The sequence below is a fragment of the Paraphaeosphaeria sporulosa genome, assembly GCF_001642045.1.
Source record: "Paraphaeosphaeria sporulosa strain AP3s5-JAC2a unplaced genomic scaffold CC84scaffold_5, whole genome shotgun sequence".
NCBI classification, from domain to species: domain Eukaryota; kingdom Fungi; phylum Ascomycota; class Dothideomycetes; order Pleosporales; family Didymosphaeriaceae; genus Paraphaeosphaeria; species Paraphaeosphaeria sporulosa.
Genome location: NW_017253364.1, coordinates 775,501 through 792,954, shown reverse-complemented (window position 1 = coordinate 792,954; position 17,454 = coordinate 775,501). Strand labels below are relative to the sequence as shown.

At 56.3% G+C, this 17,454-nt stretch overlaps 5 protein-coding genes across 5 annotated transcripts; 4 read left to right on the top strand and 1 right to left on the bottom strand.

The window, feature by feature from the left end:
• Window positions 1-24: 24 nt before the first annotated feature.
• Window positions 25-1,863, top strand: CC84DRAFT_1164115 (uncharacterized protein). The gene is made up of 3 exons (XM_018178414.1): window positions 25-446; window positions 589-1,237; window positions 1,475-1,863. The coding sequence occupies exons 1-3, from the start codon at window positions 119-121 to the stop codon at window positions 1,770-1,772; spliced, it is 1,275 nt and encodes a 424-aa protein (XP_018036004.1). The 5' UTR covers window positions 25-118; the 3' UTR covers window positions 1,773-1,863.
• A 1,192-nt stretch (window positions 1,864-3,055) lies between these two features.
• Window positions 3,056-4,235, top strand: CC84DRAFT_1196014 (uncharacterized protein; the record flags this gene model as incomplete). The annotated part of the gene is made up of 1 exon (XM_018181430.1): window positions 3,056-4,235. The coding sequence occupies one exon, from the start codon at window positions 3,056-3,058 to the stop codon at window positions 4,217-4,219; it is 1,164 nt and encodes a 387-aa protein (XP_018036003.1). The 3' UTR covers window positions 4,220-4,235.
• Window positions 4,236-5,796: 1,561 nt separating this feature from the next.
• CC84DRAFT_730408 (uncharacterized protein) lies at window positions 5,797-10,385 on the top strand. Its single transcript, XM_018187204.1, has 3 exons — window positions 5,797-5,972; window positions 6,073-10,205; window positions 10,257-10,385. Exons 1-2 carry the CDS (start codon window positions 5,883-5,885, stop codon window positions 10,192-10,194), a joined length of 4,212 nt encoding a protein of 1,403 aa, XP_018036002.1. The 5' UTR covers window positions 5,797-5,882; the 3' UTR covers window positions 10,195-10,205; window positions 10,257-10,385.
• A 1,473-nt stretch (window positions 10,386-11,858) lies between these two features.
• On the bottom strand, window positions 11,859-13,759 carry CC84DRAFT_1186827 (uncharacterized protein; the record flags this gene model as incomplete). The annotated part of the gene is made up of 3 exons (XM_018180881.1): window positions 11,859-13,147; window positions 13,205-13,526; window positions 13,577-13,759. 3 exons carry the CDS (start codon window positions 13,757-13,759, stop codon window positions 11,859-11,861), a joined length of 1,794 nt encoding a protein of 597 aa, XP_018036001.1.
• A 740-nt stretch (window positions 13,760-14,499) lies between these two features.
• Window positions 14,500-17,256, top strand: CC84DRAFT_1118976 (sodium/hydrogen exchanger). Its single transcript, XM_018175541.1, has 5 exons — window positions 14,500-14,827; window positions 14,893-14,922; window positions 14,976-15,259; window positions 15,306-15,828; window positions 15,876-17,256. Exons 1-5 carry the CDS (start codon window positions 14,785-14,787, stop codon window positions 16,961-16,963), a joined length of 1,968 nt encoding a protein of 655 aa, XP_018036000.1. The 5' UTR covers window positions 14,500-14,784; the 3' UTR covers window positions 16,964-17,256.
• The last annotated feature ends 198 nt before the right edge of the window (window positions 17,257-17,454 follow it).

Sequence of the window (17,454 nt, the reverse complement as noted above, 5' to 3'; positions counted from 1 at the left end):
AGCTTGAGAACCACGACTGCATCTATTAACTTCATGTCAGCCCGACTCTTCTGTGCACGCCACTCCATGTCTGGTCATCTCACTTCGTTCCAAAGCAGCCTCAAATCCAGAAATAGCCATGCCTACTAAAACCAAGCCGCAGTCCATACCGTTGAAGGACAACTGGGATTCATCCTCTTCCGTGTCCTCCTCTCGCCCCTCTTCCCCTTCCCCTCTCCCAGTCGACTCAGAATCGCCAACTCAGACCAGCTTCCTCCAGCTGCCCCGCGAAATCCGCCTCGAGATCTACACGCTTGCCTGTCTGCCCCTGCACACGCGAGACCACTTCCTGCACTACGACCCCACGAACCGCTGGGGCCGGAACATGCTGACGCTCGTGCATACGTATCCGAGCTGTGGGGCGTTGTTGGCAACTTGTAAGGTTGTGAGATGGGAGGTCTGTTCTTGTGAGTTCGACCTGGTCTTTGGGATAGGGAAGGTGGATGTGTCTGTCGCTCCTACTTTGCCAGACAAGACCGGCGGGCGGGGACGGCTGGTTTTCCTTCTCCCCCACGTACGGATACAAGCTAATGGTCATCTTACATTTAGGGCTAGATCTGCTGGGATTCGACCTAGGCAGGGGCAGTCTGAGGGTCGTTGGCGACGCGAGCTGCCTCGATGCGGCCGTGTTTAGGGGGCTGATGCACTGCGCGAGCAGGACGCTGGCAGATTGCTCCATGCCGAAGGAGCTGGTTCCAGCGTTCAATGTGGCGGGCGCGCAGAATGTGCGCAGCCATGCGGAGCTGCATGGACTGCTTGACGGGATCGCAATCGACGCGTCTGGAAAGAGGCTCGTGGAGCTCGCCATCTATACCCCGTGTCTTGGATGGTGGGACGTCGAGTATGTCCCAAAAGAGATACCCTACTGGGCTGGTCTTGCGCACGACGTCCCGCGGTTTGACAACTGGGCGAGGACCAAGTCGAGGGAAGTGAAAACGGGGCTGGAGGTTGTGATTAGGCCGGCGCTGCTGTCGGAGTGTGCGCTAGGGGCGTGGCAGCGGGAGCGTCCGCTTGAGGGGAATGGGGAGCGTGTGGTAGGTTCTAAGACGAAGAGAAGGTCTAAGGGGAAGGAGAAGAAGGTTTCGAGGAGCGAGGGGAAGCTTGTTGAGGAAGAGGAGTGGGTGGGGAGGTGGTTGGGTGAAGGGAGGCCGAGGGCGTTGTTTCTAGATGAGTTGAAGAATGGGAGGTTCGGGTCATAGTAAGTGGTTTTGTTTCCTCTCATCTGGATTTTGCGGCGATGGCGTGGCTTCTTTGGGTACATCGGTGGGAGGAGCGCGGACGCGCCCTCTTGCTTTCCACTGACGTCGCGCCCTTCGATTACGCAGGCGCAGTGACCTTCATCAGTGGATATGATCTGCATGATGTATCGAGGTGTGGCTTTGGAGAATCTTTCATGGCGGATGGGCCCTTGTCCAGAGAGTTAACTGCTTCACAGCACGAGAGTCATTGACCAAGGAAATTGCAGCTGGTTCCTGCGGCTGCCTCGACGCAAAAGCTTTACGGGGGATTGGAATCAGACGCCCAAGGAATATCATGGAGGCTGGAGGTGCATCGACTCCGCTTCGTGGAATGGATCGGAAGCGAGGCGTCAGCAATGGAGGGATCGGTTCGAGTGGAGGACGCAGTTCTTTGGGGATGATAGGAACTGGTCGCTAAAATGGACCACGATTTACAAACAGGGGAGCATATTGCTGGATTTCCATGAGGAGAGGAGGCGGATGGAGGAGCTGTAAGAGGACGAGAACGAGTTGGCGTAGTGTTTCTGCATAGGCTGCGACAAGGAAGTCCGTCGTTTTTTTTTCTTTTTTTCCCTTGAAATTAGAACTGTTGTCAGACTCTCACAAAGAAGCAGTGCATCTAAAAGTATTGCCTGACATCATGAGCGATTTCGCTAAAACTCGCAGAGCAACACAGGGAGTACCAACGTCGAACATGCGAGCGTGCCATCATTGAGAAATGTCGATCGTTTTAAAAGCTAGTTGATGATCAGGAATCACTGTACCGACAAAGCCTTCCAATGACCATAGGTCTGCCGATATATCCGCGAATACGAATACCCAGAGAGGTCTGAGAGATCGCACCTCGCTTCAAGAATCCCATGCGGATAAGTCACATTGCTGTCCGATCAGGCTAAATCCGGCAACACACACACACGCCATGCGCTGGTCTACTGCACCCCACATAACGTGCGAATAACCTTAAACCGGGATGGAGTAATATATTAGATCAAAACGTGGGGAGCCAATCGTTCAGTCCGCACTTCTTTTGCACGACCTGCTTTTGTGGCCCCGCAGCCTCCCACTTCGACTCCACATTGCTATTCTGGGGAATGTTGATGGATTTGCCTCCGTAATGAGTCTGAAGCCAGGTTTCCAGCCAATTGAATGTGCTGCCAAGGGCGCCAGAGTAATGGTTCTTCGAGAACGGAGCAAAGGAACGTCGTAGTGCCAGGCTGTGTGGTCAAGGAATGGTACGCTTGACGAACGTCGAGTTATTCCATCAATCACTGCTTGTCTTCAAAGAGGCTACTACAGTTAGGATGCACAAGGCTGCATGTCTGAGGATACAGCCAGTTAAGATGGTGCTCCTGCTCACTGCATTGTCATTGTACCGGGCATCACAGCGGATGCATTTGACGAAGTATTGTCGAAGCCGATTAGTTGATTATGGTCAGTGCCATTCGGCATTATTGTTACACATGCCTCACAGCCGTGAACAGGTACTCGAGGCAATGTTTTGCCCTCTTTGCCTTGCCACAGCCATTTTGCAACTCTATGACGGAAGCTAGGAGATGGTCGATAGCCAAGACGTTCCCTGCTTATTACACTATAATCGTGTCCACGAGGCTCCCTCGTCCACGACAACGTTTCATATACTAATGATTTTTCCGTCGGGACTTGCAGATTAATGCACAGCGCTTGCAAGTGGCAGATATCCCTATATAAATAAGCTGATCACATTTCTAGCAACGCAGTTCTTCAGTGGCCCATACTCTGCAGCAACCAACTCACCCACAATGAAGTACTCGATCGTCCTCCCGCTCCTCGCCACCACGGTGTTGGCTGCGCCCCTGGAAGCCCGTCAGGCCACGTGCAAGGTGCCAACGTCGTTCCCCACGACGGCTAACGCGAAGCTTCCCAACCCCTTCAAGTTCTTCGACGGAACTGATGTCAAGACCAAGGCCGACTTTGAGTGCAAGAACAAGGAGGTTTCCGCAGCTCTTCAGGCACAGGAACTCGGAACTTTCCCACCTAAGCCGTCCACGTTCTCCGCTACGTACTCGGGTGGCACTCTCTCGTTTACCGCCGGCGAAGGCGGCAAGTCCATCTCCTTCTCTGTCAGCATCAAGGGCAACTCCGGTACATCCGTTCCCGCTATCATCGCCTATGGCGGCGCGAGCATCCCCGTTCCTTCTGGTGTCGCAACGATCACCTTCAATAACGACCAGATGGGTCAGCAGTCAGGGCAGAGCTCTCGCGGAAAGGGCAAGTTCTACGACCTCTACGGTTCAGGCCACAGTGCCGGTGCCCTGACAGCGTGGGCATGGGGTGTTGACCGTGTCATCGATGCCCTCGAGGCCACCACTGGGCACAACATCGACACCAAGCGCATCGGCGTGACTGGCTGCTCCAGGAACGGCAAGGGAGCCTTCGTGGCCGCCGCCCTCGTCAACCGCATCGCGCTCGGCATCCCGCAAGAGTCCGGCTCCGGTGGCGCTGCCTGCTGGCGCATTTCCGATTCCGAGAAGGCCAAGGGCAAGAACATCCAGACCTCGTCCCAGATCGTCGGCGAGAACGTGTGGTTCTCACCCGCCTTCAACGCCTTCTCCACCAAGGCAACTACCCTCTCGACCGACCACCACCAGCTCGCTGGTCTCGTCGCGCCGCGCGGCCTCATCGTCATTGAGAATGAGATCGACTGGCTCGGCCCCGTGTCGACCACCGCGTGCATGAAGGCTGGTCGCTTAATCTACAAGGCGCTCGGCGTGCCGGACAACATGGGCTTCACTGGTTCCGGAAACCACAACCACTGCTCGTTCCCGAGCAACCAGCAGAGCGACCTAACTGCGTATATCAACAAGTTCTTGCTCAACACCAGCGGGAATACGGCGAACATCGAGAAGGGCCCTACTGCTGATGTGGCCTCGTACATTGACTGGACTGCACCAACGCTGACCTAGAGGGTGGAGATTTGGGGGATTTTCGTTCTGGTATGGAACACTCACTTGTAGCTTGTAGATGTCATACCCTAAATATGATGACTTGATTCAAAATGAGCGCTTTGAACGTACCTCGCAGTGTTGTGATGGTGTTTCCCTTGTCAGACTTGAATATGATGTTCAGTAAGTACGCGGAGAACAATGAGTACCTCAATTTTGTAGGAGAAGATAGTCATTTTTGAAGCAGTCTATATCCAGCTTATCGGCTGAAAATTCGTACGTTGCCCGTCTTATCGACCATGAAAGCTCCGACACGATTATCTCCGCGAGTTCGGTCACGAGGTCTCGTGACCCAAAGGTGGTCGGTTGTGGGTAAATGCGACTAAATTGCTAGATCCTTGATACTGTAGCGATACTGAGTTTAAACCCCTAGTTAGCGCTGCGAAACCTCTTAAACCTCAAATCTACTTATACTTGGCTCCTCCCAGGTCGCTCTCAAACACTCCAAGATGCCTTTGTGGACCTGACTTTGCAGAAATTCCCCTCCGTATGGCGCAGGTCTACGCGGGTTCTGGTGATGGTCTTCAGTACGTGTCTGTTGGCCTGCTGATTGTCTCCTTTCCAACGTTGTAACAACATCGCGCGGGCACGGACCCCTCGTGCGTAGCTGCTCCAGCGGTGAGACATGTAGTGGAGTGCAGGCGGAACCGTTGGAAATGATTACGGTCTTGACCCGAATAATACGACGGGTGCTCACGTCGCACGATAACCGCCTTCAAGAAGTGTCTCTACATAGGAAAGAAATTCCTCATGTGTGTTAGGGGCCCGGAGATGCAGCGTGGTACTGGTTAGTGGTAAGGAATGTCGCGAGTTGCGGACCTCGGGGCTACCAGCTCACATGAGAACGTGTATAGCGCGTTTATGGCTGGTCCAAGCGGTCTGGGGCATGAATGTGGGAGTTTCCTCGGGCCCCCCGCCAGATTGGCCATGTTCACGCTAGTAGACCACGCCCGATATGTCGTGCATGGACGCGGCCCAGGGCAACGGCCCAGCATATTGTTGCAAGTAGACACAGCGGAGCACAGCGGCTCTGACGTCCATATCAACGCAGCACGATATCCCGCAGTGCAACGCGCATATGGGGCGTGGCGATGCTCACGCCCACGTGACTAGGTCAAACGCAGCTTAGCGCATCCATTTGCGGAAGCGGCGGTGCTTGCCAAGCCAACTCGGGCGTGCGCTTTCCACTCCACCCTCAGAGATCTTACCCATCACGATTCCCTACGCGACTGCCCGCCCGCATCTCGCGCGTCCCACCAGGTACATTCGTGCATAACACCACGCCTCCCCGACCCTCCCCGCGGCACTTTCGCGCCCGCACACCGACACGCCGAATTTGCAGGTGGCGTCCGCTGGGCTCCTTTGCGACTTCAACCTTCGGCGCAACCCCCCGGGCTCTGTTCCATCAACCCCATCCGCAGAGGCCTCTCGGCGTGCACCACCACGCTTGATAATGTCATAGCAGTCGCCTACACGCGCCCAATTATCCTCCCGCGACTCACCGCCCGCTTTTTTCGCGTTCGGTGTTGCCTTGCGCTTCGCGCGACGATCGCGTCTCAGGCGTTCTATTGTTTAGCAACGACCCTTTTGCGCTCCATACATCACCACCGTCTTTACAGTCGCCATGGCTAGCGTTCAGCCGGCCTCGGGCTTCCAAGGCCCGGGCCAGCTGCCCTCTGGCTTGACCAAAGAGATGATCGGAACGGTCTACGCGGTACGTATTTGCTCGCGCTTCGTCGCTTCCTACATCCCAACGTCGCAAATACTTTGCGCATTCTCCACACTACTTGGGCAGCCATCTAACGATCTCGCAGAAGTACCAGCAAATGAAGCAACAAGGCGTTTCCGAGACCGACCCCGAATTCCTCAAAGCCAAGAACATCCTCACTCTCGTCCAGCGGCAGAACAGCGCGCAACAACAGCAGCGACGTATGATGCAGCAACAGATGCAGCAGCGTCAAACTGGCCAGGGTGATCAACAACCGCAGCAGAACGGCGCCGCGGCAGGCATGACCAATGGCTCCAAACCTGCGGCATCAGCCGATGGTAAGGCTGTGGCTCCATTGCAAGTATCAGGTGCGACTTCGACCGGCCAGGTAGCCTCCGCCGATGGTCCAACACCAACGTCCGCCACCGCTGCCGCCACCGCCTTCACTCAGGATCAACTAGTCCTCTTACGCAAGCAGATCGCAGCCTTCAAGCATTTGTCCAAAGGCATGGCTCTGCCCTTGAACATGCAGCAGCAGCTCTTTGCTACCCAACAGGCGAGAAAGCAGAGTACTTCTGAAGCTGTTGCCGCCGCAAGCCAAGTTCTCGACAATGCGACTCGCGCTGGCAGCGCTGCAACGGTGGGCGCAAACGGGCTCGGCTCGGGCGCGAATGCTCCCGTCAAACACAAGCACCCAGACAAGTTCGAGAACCCGTGGGGTACTGATACCGTCAAGAAGGATATTCACTACCTTGCGCACATGTACCGCGCGAACCGACCGTATATTTCCTCGATCATGCCGCTCGGTGTCAGCGTGGAGGAAGTCCGTAGGGAGATGAACCTGATCGACCAGCGAGAACGAGAGGCTCGCGAGGTCATCCTGTACAACCGCTTGACCGCTCGGAAAGCAGAGTTGGAGAAGATCAGCGCCAACATCGGATCCTGGGACACTAGCAAGACTGACACCCCGGAGGACGATGGCAAGGTGAAGCTTGCGTTAGTCATTGAGCAAAAAATGCTCAACTTGCTTCCCAAGCAACGCCTTTTGCGCAAGCAGATTAGCCGGGAAATGATACATGCCGATAACCTCGCCATGACGGCCAACCGAACCCTATATCGCCGACTCAAGAAGCAATCGCTGCGCGAAGCGCGTCTGACCGAGAAGCTTGAAAAGCAACAGCGTGATGCCCGCGAGACAAAGGAAAAGAAGAAGCACCACGATTTCATCGAAGCAATCCGCAAGCATCGCCACGAGCTGACCGAAGCCAGCATGGCTCAGCGACAGCGGCTGCAGAAGCTGGGTCGTACCATGATCACGACACACCAGAACATCGAGAAGGAAGAACAGAAGCGGGTGGAGCGCACTGCCAAGCAGCGTCTTCAGGCTTTGAAGTCCAACGACGAGGAGACATACCTCAAGCTGTTGGGTCAAGCCAAGGACACTCGTATCTCTCACTTGCTCAAGCAGACAGACGGTTTCCTCAAACAGTTGTCTGCATCAGTCAAAGCGCAACAACGAAGCGCGAACACCCGACTCGGCGTCCAGCAGGAGGAGTCCGAAGACGAGGACGAGAGCGAAGACGAGTCTGGCGACGAGGACGCACCGCCTCGTCCTGGAAAGAAGAAGACCGATTACTACGAGATTGCGCATCGTGTCAAGGAGGAGGTTACCCAACAAGCTAACTGCCTCGTTGGTGGTACTCTCAAGGAATACCAGATCAAGGGACTGCAGTGGATGATATCACTCTACAACAATAACCTGAACGGTATCTTGGCTGACGAGATGGGTCTGGGCAAGACCATCCAGACGATCAGTCTGATCACCTATCTTATCGAAAAGAAGCAGCAGCCTGGACCTTACCTTGTCATCGTGCCCTTAAGTACCCTCACAAACTGGAATAACGAGTTCGACAAATGGGCACCCAGTATTACCAAGATCGTCTACAAGGGACCTCCCAATCAGCGAAAGCAGCATCAGCAGCAGATTCGCTGGGGACAGTTCCAAGTCCTCCTGACAACCTACGAATTCATCATCAAGGATCGGCCCATTCTTAGCAAGATCAAGTGGCTTCACATGATTGTAGACGAGGGTCACCGAATGAAGAACCAGAACTCCAAGCTTAGCAGCACGATCACCCAGTATTACACAACGCGCTACCGCTTGATTCTAACAGGAACGCCTCTGCAGAACAACCTGGTTGAGCTTTGGGCGATGCTGAACTTCGTTCTCCCTACCATCTTCAAGTCATCCAAATCGTTCGATGAGTGGTTCAACACTCCATTTGCCAACACTGGTGGTCAAGATAAGATGGAGATGACTGAAGAAGAACAGCTGCTCGTCATCCGTCGTCTGCATAAAGTTCTTCGACCATTCTTGCTTCGACGTCTCAAGAAGGACGTCGAAAAGGATTTGCCGGACAAGACCGAGCGTGTTATCAAGTGCAACTTTTCCGCACTGCAAGCTAAGCTGTACAAGCAGCTTGTCACCAACTCGAGCATCCAGGTCAGCGATGGAAAAGGTGGCAAGACTGGCATGCGTGGCTTGAGCAATATGCTTATGCAGTTGCGCAAAGTCTGCAATCATCCGTTCGTGTTCGATGCCGTCGAAGACCAGATGAATCCTTCCCGGATATCAAATGACCTGCTTTGGCGAACGGCCGGGAAGTTCGAGCTGCTGGACCGCATCCTGCCAAAGTTCAAAGCTACTGGTCATCGTGTCCTCATGTTCTTCCAGATGACGCAGATCATGAACATCATGGAAGATTTCCTGCGCCTCCGGGGTATGCACTACATGCGACTCGACGGTTCGACTAAGGCCGACGACCGGTCCGATCTTCTCAAGGACTTCAACGCACCGGACTCTCCATACTTCTGCTTCCTTCTCTCCACTCGTGCTGGAGGCCTCGGTCTGAACTTGCAGACTGCCGATACAGTCATCATCTTCGACTCTGACTGGAATCCGCATCAGGATTTGCAAGCCCAGGATCGCGCGCATCGTATTGGTCAGAAGAACGAGGTTCGCATCCTTCGTCTCATTACCTCAAACTCGGTCGAAGAGAAGATTCTTGAGCGAGCGAACTACAAATTGGACATGGACGGCAAAGTCATTCAAGCTGGTAAATTCGACAACAGATCCACGAACGAAGAGCGTGAGGCCATGTTGCGTATCATGTTAGATTCTGCAGAGGCAGTGGAGAACCTGGAGCAGGACGAGATGGACGATGAAGATCTCAATGTCATCATGCACCGAAATCCTGAAGAACTCACATTGTTCCGAGAGATGGACAAACAGCGTTTGCTCACGGAACAATACGGCCCTGGAAAGCAGTTCCCACGCCTCTTGAGCGAGCCTGAGCTACCCGACATCTGGCTCCAAGACGACAATGCCGTCCCCGAACCTGTTGAGGAGATTCCGGTGGGACGAGGTGCTCGCGAGCGCACGCGAGTCAAATATGACGACGGTCTTACAGAGGAGCAGTGGCTTGAGGCGGTCGATAATTCTGACGACGACATCGAAGCAGCTGTTGCGCGTAAGGAAGCTAAGATCGCCAAGCGCGGCAAGAACAAGCAGGTACGGGTTGGGCAGGATATCGGTGATTCGCCGGCACCTTCGCGTGACGAGTCCGAGGAGCCCCAGCCAAAGAAGCGTGGCAGGAAGCCCAAGGAGGTGAAGCGCAAGGCGGATGAGGCCTCTCTGGACGGAGACCCTGGCCCTCGCAAGCGTGGCCGACCAGCTCCCAAGGTGCCAGAGACGCTGAACCCAGAGCAGCGGGCGGCACTCCAGAAGATTGTCAACGAAGCGTACGAGGTATTGAATGATCTGGAAGTTACAGATCCCAATGAGCCTGACCTTCCGCCCCGTGGCATTATCGATCCCTTTATCGAGCTACCGGACAAGTACGACTACCCTGATTACTACCAGTTGATCAAAACTCCGATCTGCATGCAGATGATCAAGAAGAAGATCAACAAGAAGGAATACCAGAACCTCCGACAGTTCCGTACTGACATAGCTATTCTCTGCAACAACTGCCGAACGTACAACGAGGATCAGAGTCTTCTCTACAAAGACGCAAATCTGATTGAGGCTACCCTGGATTCGAAGTTGACAGAGGCCACCCTGGACTACCCCGAGTGGCAGAACTTCAATGACAGGGATGACGGCTCTGTGAACGGAGGGCTGAGCACTGGCCTTCCCAGCGCAGTCGGCACGCCTCGGGCGATATGAGCGACTGGGGAGTACGTTTTCTCTTGGTGCAGGAACCGTTGGAAGCTTGCTAATTTGCTCAGGTTGAAAGGTTCTTTACGGTCATAGACTTCGATTGTTTGGCTTGATCAATCCGGCCATCACCTTCGTGCGTGCGAGACGTCTGCCAGCCTCTGTACTTCTTGCACGCCTCTTTGCTCAGTTCTCCCCGTGTCTTTTCCAAGCTGTATAATCATTGTTTTGGCTGGCTGGCGCGCGGTGTTTTCCTCTACTTGCTACGCCCACCCATATCTGGGACGGTGCATAGGTACTTGTGACCGGGTTGGGCGCAAGAGGGTGTTTTTGATCCCTTTCACACTGGAAACATGTTCGGATAGGATACGATTGATGTGGCTTTGAAGGAAGGTTGATGGGCTTTATGCATGCAGATGCGGTATCTTGTGGTTTTCCAGGCTTTTTTCTTAGCCTTGTGCAAGATTGGCTTTAGGCCGCAGTCCAGTACAGCGAGATAGTTTGAGTGGGAGGAAATTCTACAGGAAATGGAATGGAATGGATTGCAAATTGCTATGTCTATTGTACTGCCTACATGCACTCGAGTGCTGGGAAACAGGCCACTCTTATGCCCGTCCCGATGTCCACACTGCGTGGCCAACAGCGACAGCAATGCTACCGTCGCTACGTCGAATGTGAATGCACTTCCGCGTGCACGACCCAACCCGTGCAAGACCGCGGTGTCAGCACCGCATGGCCCCCACCGACGCAGCGCTCCGTCGGCTCTGCTCTGCTCTGCTCTGCGCAAGTCGCGTCCCCCCCCCCGTCCCCAGCCTACCTCCGCGGACCCATCGCAACGACGGCCTCCTGACGTCACGCTCGTGCACCACCTCGCGCTGCGGAAACGCACAAGCATCACATGGCCCGCTGCGCGCTGGCGAGTGGCAGACGGCGCACCTGTATCCGCGGGATTCGCGTGCATGCACGACACGGCTTAGCGTACGGTTCGCAGTAGACGCTCAAACGGGAAAAAGAAAAGTCCAGCGAGCGAGCGAGCGAGCCGGCGGGGCTGGGAAACGCGAAGCGAACGCGTGGGCTACGGGGCATTGGGTGAGGGTAGAGTAGGGTGGACAAGGCGGTGTGCGTGGTGGGAGCAGCTAGGTTAGGGCAGTTATTCTGCTCGCCCCGATGCCGGGTCGTGTGCGGTTTTGTGCGTTGGAGGTTGGGTGATGTTTTCGCGTTGCGGGAGGGAGGGGCTGCGTGACCTTACAGTAGAGTGACTGGCGAATACGTTTTCGAGATGGCACGTTGTACGTTGCTTTCAGCAGGCAAGAGGGTGGAAAGCGCAGTAAAGTTTCATAGCCGTGATTCATGTTGTTCCGTTCAGTCATGCGTCGTCAGGTGGGCAATATCTACATGTGCGTTCCCTTGCCTTCCAGCCGACCCAGAAACGCCTTGCTTGCCATGCTTACATCAAAGAGAAAATAGGAGCTTATGAAAACGACTCCGCCAGCCCAGATATGTATATGTATGCTCGCAACGCCGTGATAGACACCTGGGCCCGCGCAAGCCCTGTGTATCCATGTGCGCGTCAATGTGGAGGAACCCAAATTGAAGTGGTTCTTCGTTCCTCGTTTTGTGTGATTCCACGCTTCAAGTCCAAGGGATCCGTTAAATAGGTGTGAAGTTGGTCTTTACGACGGACGTCTCCGCCTAGAGATGATGTCGTCAGCATCCTCCTTTTCCTCCGCTACACGCAGCGTAAGCCAGGCGGCAACGAGCGCACAGAGTCCGCCGAACCGCAGCACCCACGCTACACTGTTATCGCCCGGGGTTCCTCGCGGTTTCTGCAGCAGCCTGAAGATGATCGAGCTGAACAGCGTGGCAATGACTTGCGGCGCCGCAATAGCGACGTTATGAATGCCCAATATGACACCCGCTTGATCGGCTCCCGTTTCCGCGGCGTCGTCTTCACCGGCAGCAATTCGAGAGGCTTCGCGGTCGCTTGGGTCTGGACGCAGGAGGCCGCGGCGCATGGCGTCGCGCTTGGAGATCTCTGAGGAGAGGAGCGCGAAGGGTGCCCAGTTGGTGAGCGCCCAGGGGATGCCGATGAGGCCGACGAGAACAGTGGCGGAGGTGGTGCCGCGGACGAAGAAAGTAGCGACCATTAGGGCTGCGAACATTAGGTGCGAGATGAACCACCCGCGGCGTAGCGTGAGACTCTGGATCTGGAAGATGGTGCTGTACGCAGCGAGGCGCTCCGACAAGCTCTTAGATTGCCGGGAGCTTCGGCTGGTTTCTTTGAGGGAGAAGTAGCCTGAGCCTGCGAGTCCACCGGGCGTACCAGGTGTCATTGGCGTCATAGGGGTTGTTGCGCCGCCTACTGCCTTAGGAGCGGTGTACGTGGGTGGGATGATGAATGGGAGGAAGATGGAGGCGGCGAAGGTGGTGATGGCGAAGATGAGAAGGGCACCTGTGCCAACACGGGTGCCTTCTTCCAAAACATCGGTAATCTGCTGGTCGGTCATGTTGGGGTTCTTCTCGTATTCCTCGTCGAAGTAAAGATCGCCAATGTATGTCGTGATGTAGAATAGGAACGGAAACCAGCCGATCCAGGCGAGGAACTGGACCTGGCACACCCTCTTGATCTGGAGAGGAAGAGAGCGTACGCTGCGAGCTAAGGACGAGAAGAAGTGAAGGAGCCCTTCCTGAGGCGTCGGGGGCCCTTCGAAGGTGGGGTCACGTTCCGAGACACAGGCGCAGCTTATGCCGACTGTAATAGCCATGATGATACATGCAAGGGCACAGAGCACCTTGAATTGGCTGGAGCCGAAGAAGGGTAAGTATCTGGGAAGGTCGGCTTTTCCAGCGAGATAGCCCATGATATTGCCCACGCCGGAAGCGCGAATCATCCAGGCGTTTGCGGCTTCCTGTTGGTGAGTAGGGGCAACGTCGACGATGTATGCTCGAATTCCAGCTTGGACTAAGCTACTGTTAGTACCAGAGTGTTGGACTGGAAGGAGATGGCGTGAAGACTTACTGACGTTGATGGCAAAATCCAGCACGTAGACGAACAGGACGGCGAAGAACATGATGCTGTTCTTTACGAATTCGCCCTCTCGGTCGGCACCGAAAATGCCGAGAAAGCCACCCATGAGCTCAGCGGCCCAGGCCAAGACCATCAAGGAGACGATGGTAGCGGCTGCACCGCCGATAATGAAGGGCCGTCGCTTGCCCCAGCTGATGCGGCAGTTGTCGCTCTTCATTCCGACGTACGGCTGGACCAGTGCACCTGATAGAGGACCGGCAATCCAAACAAGCGCAAGCATAGACTTGCTGAGACCCAGAGACAGCAGGTAGGGCTGCGTATCGTCAGCTAATGCTCCAGTCTACATGGCCGCGGTGGGCTTACCGAGCCGTTGGACGTCTCGACAGACCATCCAATCTGCAGACCCAGACCACCCAAGGTCAGCAAGAACAGGAACCAACTGCTCTTGGTCTCCTCCTGCTCGTAGTCGCCCTGCCAGTCGTCGCTATCGACGGGGGAGCGGACTTTGTGCAGCTCGTCCGTGTCTTGGGATAGCCGGGGGTGCATCAGGGGCGCCTGTTCAGCGGCGATCTGCTCCATGGGAGGATCGTTGGAGTTGCGGCGGAAAGAGACGTTCTTGCGGGCATCCGTGTCGAGGCGGGGTCGCGGAGGGAAGAGAGGAGACATGAGCGACGAATGCGGCGAGCTGGTCGACGTGGACACGAGGGCTGGACGCTTGGGCGGCATGGCGACTTGGGCGGACGCTGTGCGGTCCCGGGGCGCTCAGGTGTCGTGGGTGCTGGTGGATAGGAATAGTCGGCGCACGGATGGCGGCGCGGCAAAGGGTCAAACGGGCAAAAGGTGGCGTGTCGGGTGAGGGTTGCGTCGCTAGCTGAGAGACACATGTGCCATGTTATGCCCGCCACGAAAAGGTCACTGGGGGTTGGGGAACGAACGACTCGTGGGCTCAGCAGGGTGTGGATGGAGAAAGAAGGCCGCACGGCAGCGAGGCCAGCGGTAGTGGGGCGGGCAGCTACGCGGGCAGGATGCACAGAACCCAGGGCTAAGGGGCAGCTAGCGGTACAGAGGATGCTGCAGCGGGCGGTGAAAGGTCATGCCGCGGTGAAAGGTCATGCCACGGCGCACAGTGCGGGTGGGCAGGCCGCTGGCGGGCGATGACGTACGTTGTCGCGGCTCTGGGGACTCGGCGCTCGGTGGCTAGACGCGCGCATCCCTGGCCGCCGCCTAGCTGCAACGGGCGAACGTGGCTTTTCGAGACATGGGCTCGTGTTGCGACGCCGCAGCTGTGAGCGCGAGGACGCAGCACCAGATCGCAGCCCACCGCCGCCCGCACACAGCGCACCGTCTCGACCCTCTCCGCACGCAGCAGCAGCCCCGGCCCGCGTCCGCGCCCGCGGCGTATCACGTTGCAACCAGCACCCAAGCATAGCGCACCCAGGCACCCAAGCCTGCAGCTCGCCCGCTGCCCTGCGTCGTACCCAGCCAAGCAGCCACCTTTCCTCCTGCGCGACCGTCGCGCGCCAACGACCGACGCTTTCCATGATATAGCGCTGTCTTCCTGAGAGCCCAGCATGGCCTCCGAAGCAGCAGCATGGTTTCTCCACGGCCTCCTCAGTATGCGCCCCGACCCAGAGCAGCGACACCCCAACGCATGCGCACGCAAACTGACCCACGTACAGAGCGAGACGCGACCGATGCAGACCCCGATGGTCAGAAGCCCTTCCCTCCCGCAAGTCTCGTCCCGAGTCTAACCCCCCAGCAGAGACCCCCGAGGCAGGCCAGAAGGAGATATTTACATCGTGGGGCCTGTCCATCCTCATCTCCCTGCTCATTGTCGCCCTCTTCACAAGCTACATCCTGCAGACCCGGAAGATACAGGCCGTCCACGAAACCGTCCTGTCCATCTTCGCCGGAATGTTCGTGGGCCTGATCCTGCGGCTAACAGCGGTGGCATCGGTCCGGGAGACGGTGAGCTTCGACTACCAGATGTTCTTCAATCTTCTGCTGCCGCCAATCATATTGTCCTCTGGATATGAGCTGCATCAAGTGAGCTTCTCTCGCCCCTGCATGCGCCCATGGCTGACCCGGGCAGGGCAACTTCTTCCGCCACATTGGCACCATCCTCACCTTCGCCTTCGCCGGCACCTTCATATCCGCCGTCGTGCTGGGAGTCATCCTGTTTCTGTGGACGAGGATACCGCTGGATGGCTTCAAGATCAACTTCGTTGAAGCCATGTCGGTTGGCGCCACGCTCTCGGCCACAGATCCTGTGACCATCCTTGCCATCTTCAATACGTACAAGGTTGAGCCCAAACTATACACCATCATCTTTGGCGAGTCCATTCTGAACGATGCCATTGCCATCGTCTTGTTCGAGACTGCCCAGAAGTACAAGGACGGGGCCGAGAAACTCGGCGTACTTAGCCTGTTTGAAGCCATCGGAATCTTCTTCGGCGTCTTCTTTGGGAGTTTGTTCATCGGCGTCATGGTCGGCATCGGCGCATCTTTGACCCTCAAATTCACATACATCAGACGCTTTCCCAAGACGGAGAGCTGTCTTATCATTCTCATTGCTTACTTGACATACTTTTTCTCCAATGCCATTCACATGTCTGGTAAGCTTATCCAGTCAACCTTCCGCTCCCAGTGCTAAGTCCTACAGGCATTGTGAGTCTCTTGTTCTGCGGCATCTGCATGAAGCACTACGCCTACCACAACATGTCGCGCCGCACGCAATTGACGACAAAGTTCGTCTTCCAGACCACGGCGCAACTTTCCGAGAATTTCATCTTCATCTACCTAGGAATCTCGCTGTTCAGCTACGACGACTACAAACCTCTATTCATCCTCATCACCGTCATCGGAATCTGTGCCGCCCGATGGGCCGCCGTCTTCCCGCTCGCAAAAGTGATCAACTCGGTGAGCAGATACAGAAGCCGACGCCACGGCGCACCCGACCAGGGGGAAGAACTTCCTTACTCGCATCAAGTCATGATGTACTGGGCGGGTCTCCGAGGCGCTGTCGGCGTTGCCCTCGCTGCCGGTCTCTCAGGTCCCAACGCAGACACCCTCCGCGCAACCGTCCTTATCGTCGTCGTGCTCACGGTCATCATCTTCGGCGGCACCACGGCACGCATGCTTGAGATCCTCGGCATCCGCACGGGCGTCGTCGAGGAAATCGACTCCGACGACGAATTTGACATCGAAGCCATAAACGGCGGAACCTACTCCCGCAATAAGGGCCTTGGCTTCGGGCACACGCCACGCCCCTCGCAGAACGGCTTCGCGCTCTCCAGCGTCGACGGCCGCGAAGGAGCGTACAGCAGTAGCAGCGGGCACACGCCTCCTACCCGGCCCACGCTGTCGAGCAGAAGAGGCAGCAGCAAGCCCCGTCGCAAAGACGGCGCAGACCAAAGCCTGCTCAGCCCCGTCGACAGCGGCTCCCTCTCCTCAGACGACGACAACGATCTCGACCTCCCCCCGAGCGCGAGGAGGTCACCGAATCGCGTGGCCTCCCCCATGGCACCAGAGGCGCCGTACCCGACGTCGGGCAGCACACGACCGGGCACGAGCGGTGGCGCGGAAGGCTCGAGCAGGGTGGCCACGGCGACGGGCGCGGTGAAGCAGCTCATCAGCGACATCAGTCAGGATCCGGCGAATGCGTTCAAGCAGATTGACGACGGGTTCTTGAAGCCGCATCTGCTTCTCGATCCGAAGAGCAGTGGTGGTGGACCGGGAAACAGCGCTTAGGTTGCGTTGGTTTAAGTTGCGTTGCGTTTACATGGGTTCCGAAGGATAGGAACCAGGCGTGTATGATTCGTAGGCATGAGTGGCGTTTGGGGAGTTTTGACGGACTGGACTGGACTGTCTGGGATGGATCGGACAACCACATGGCATCTTTGTTTGTAGCCGGGGGAAGAAAATACCTGGCTTTGGGTGCGTGTCGCCACACGCGGACGAACAGAGCTCTGTTGCATGCATGCAGTGCTACACCACCGTGGGCGTTTTCCAACCCCCAACATGTACGAAAGTGTGTTGTCTCGAGCGCGTGTAGCGATTTCCGCCCGGACCCCACACCCGTGAAACTGACTGAGCATACACCAGCGCAGGAAATGCCGCGCACAAGCAGATTCTGATCTTAATGTTACAGCATCATTCATTATGCATACCTATGCCCTATTCTATGTCTGACTGGCTATGACTGACTGCAAGGGAAATATTGACTACAAGGAAAACGCCCG

Bases quoted from the DNA above. Each gene is read 5' to 3' on its own strand.
- CC84DRAFT_1164115 (XM_018178414.1), top strand. From the start codon at position 119: ATGCCTACTAAAACCAAGCCGCAGTCCATACCGTTGAAGGACAACTGG. The intron at 447-588 runs GTGAGTTCGACC...TCTTACATTTAG, and splicing joins GAGATGGGAGGTCTGTTCTT to GGCTAGATCTGCTGGGATTC. The intron at 1,238-1,474 runs GTAAGTGGTTTT...ACTGCTTCACAG, and splicing joins AATGGGAGGTTCGGGTCATA to CACGAGAGTCATTGACCAAG.
- CC84DRAFT_730408 (XM_018187204.1), top strand. From the start codon at position 5,883: ATGGCTAGCGTTCAGCCGGCCTCGGGCTTCCAAGGCCCGGGCCAGCTG. The intron at 5,973-6,072 runs GTACGTATTTGC...ACGATCTCGCAG, and splicing joins TGATCGGAACGGTCTACGCG to AAGTACCAGCAAATGAAGCA.
- CC84DRAFT_1118976 (XM_018175541.1), top strand. From the start codon at position 14,785: ATGGCCTCCGAAGCAGCAGCATGGTTTCTCCACGGCCTCCTCA. The intron at 14,828-14,892 runs GTATGCGCCCCG...ACCCACGTACAG, and splicing joins GTTTCTCCACGGCCTCCTCA to AGCGAGACGCGACCGATGCA. The intron at 15,260-15,305 runs GTGAGCTTCTCT...TGACCCGGGCAG, and splicing joins CTGGATATGAGCTGCATCAA to GGCAACTTCTTCCGCCACAT.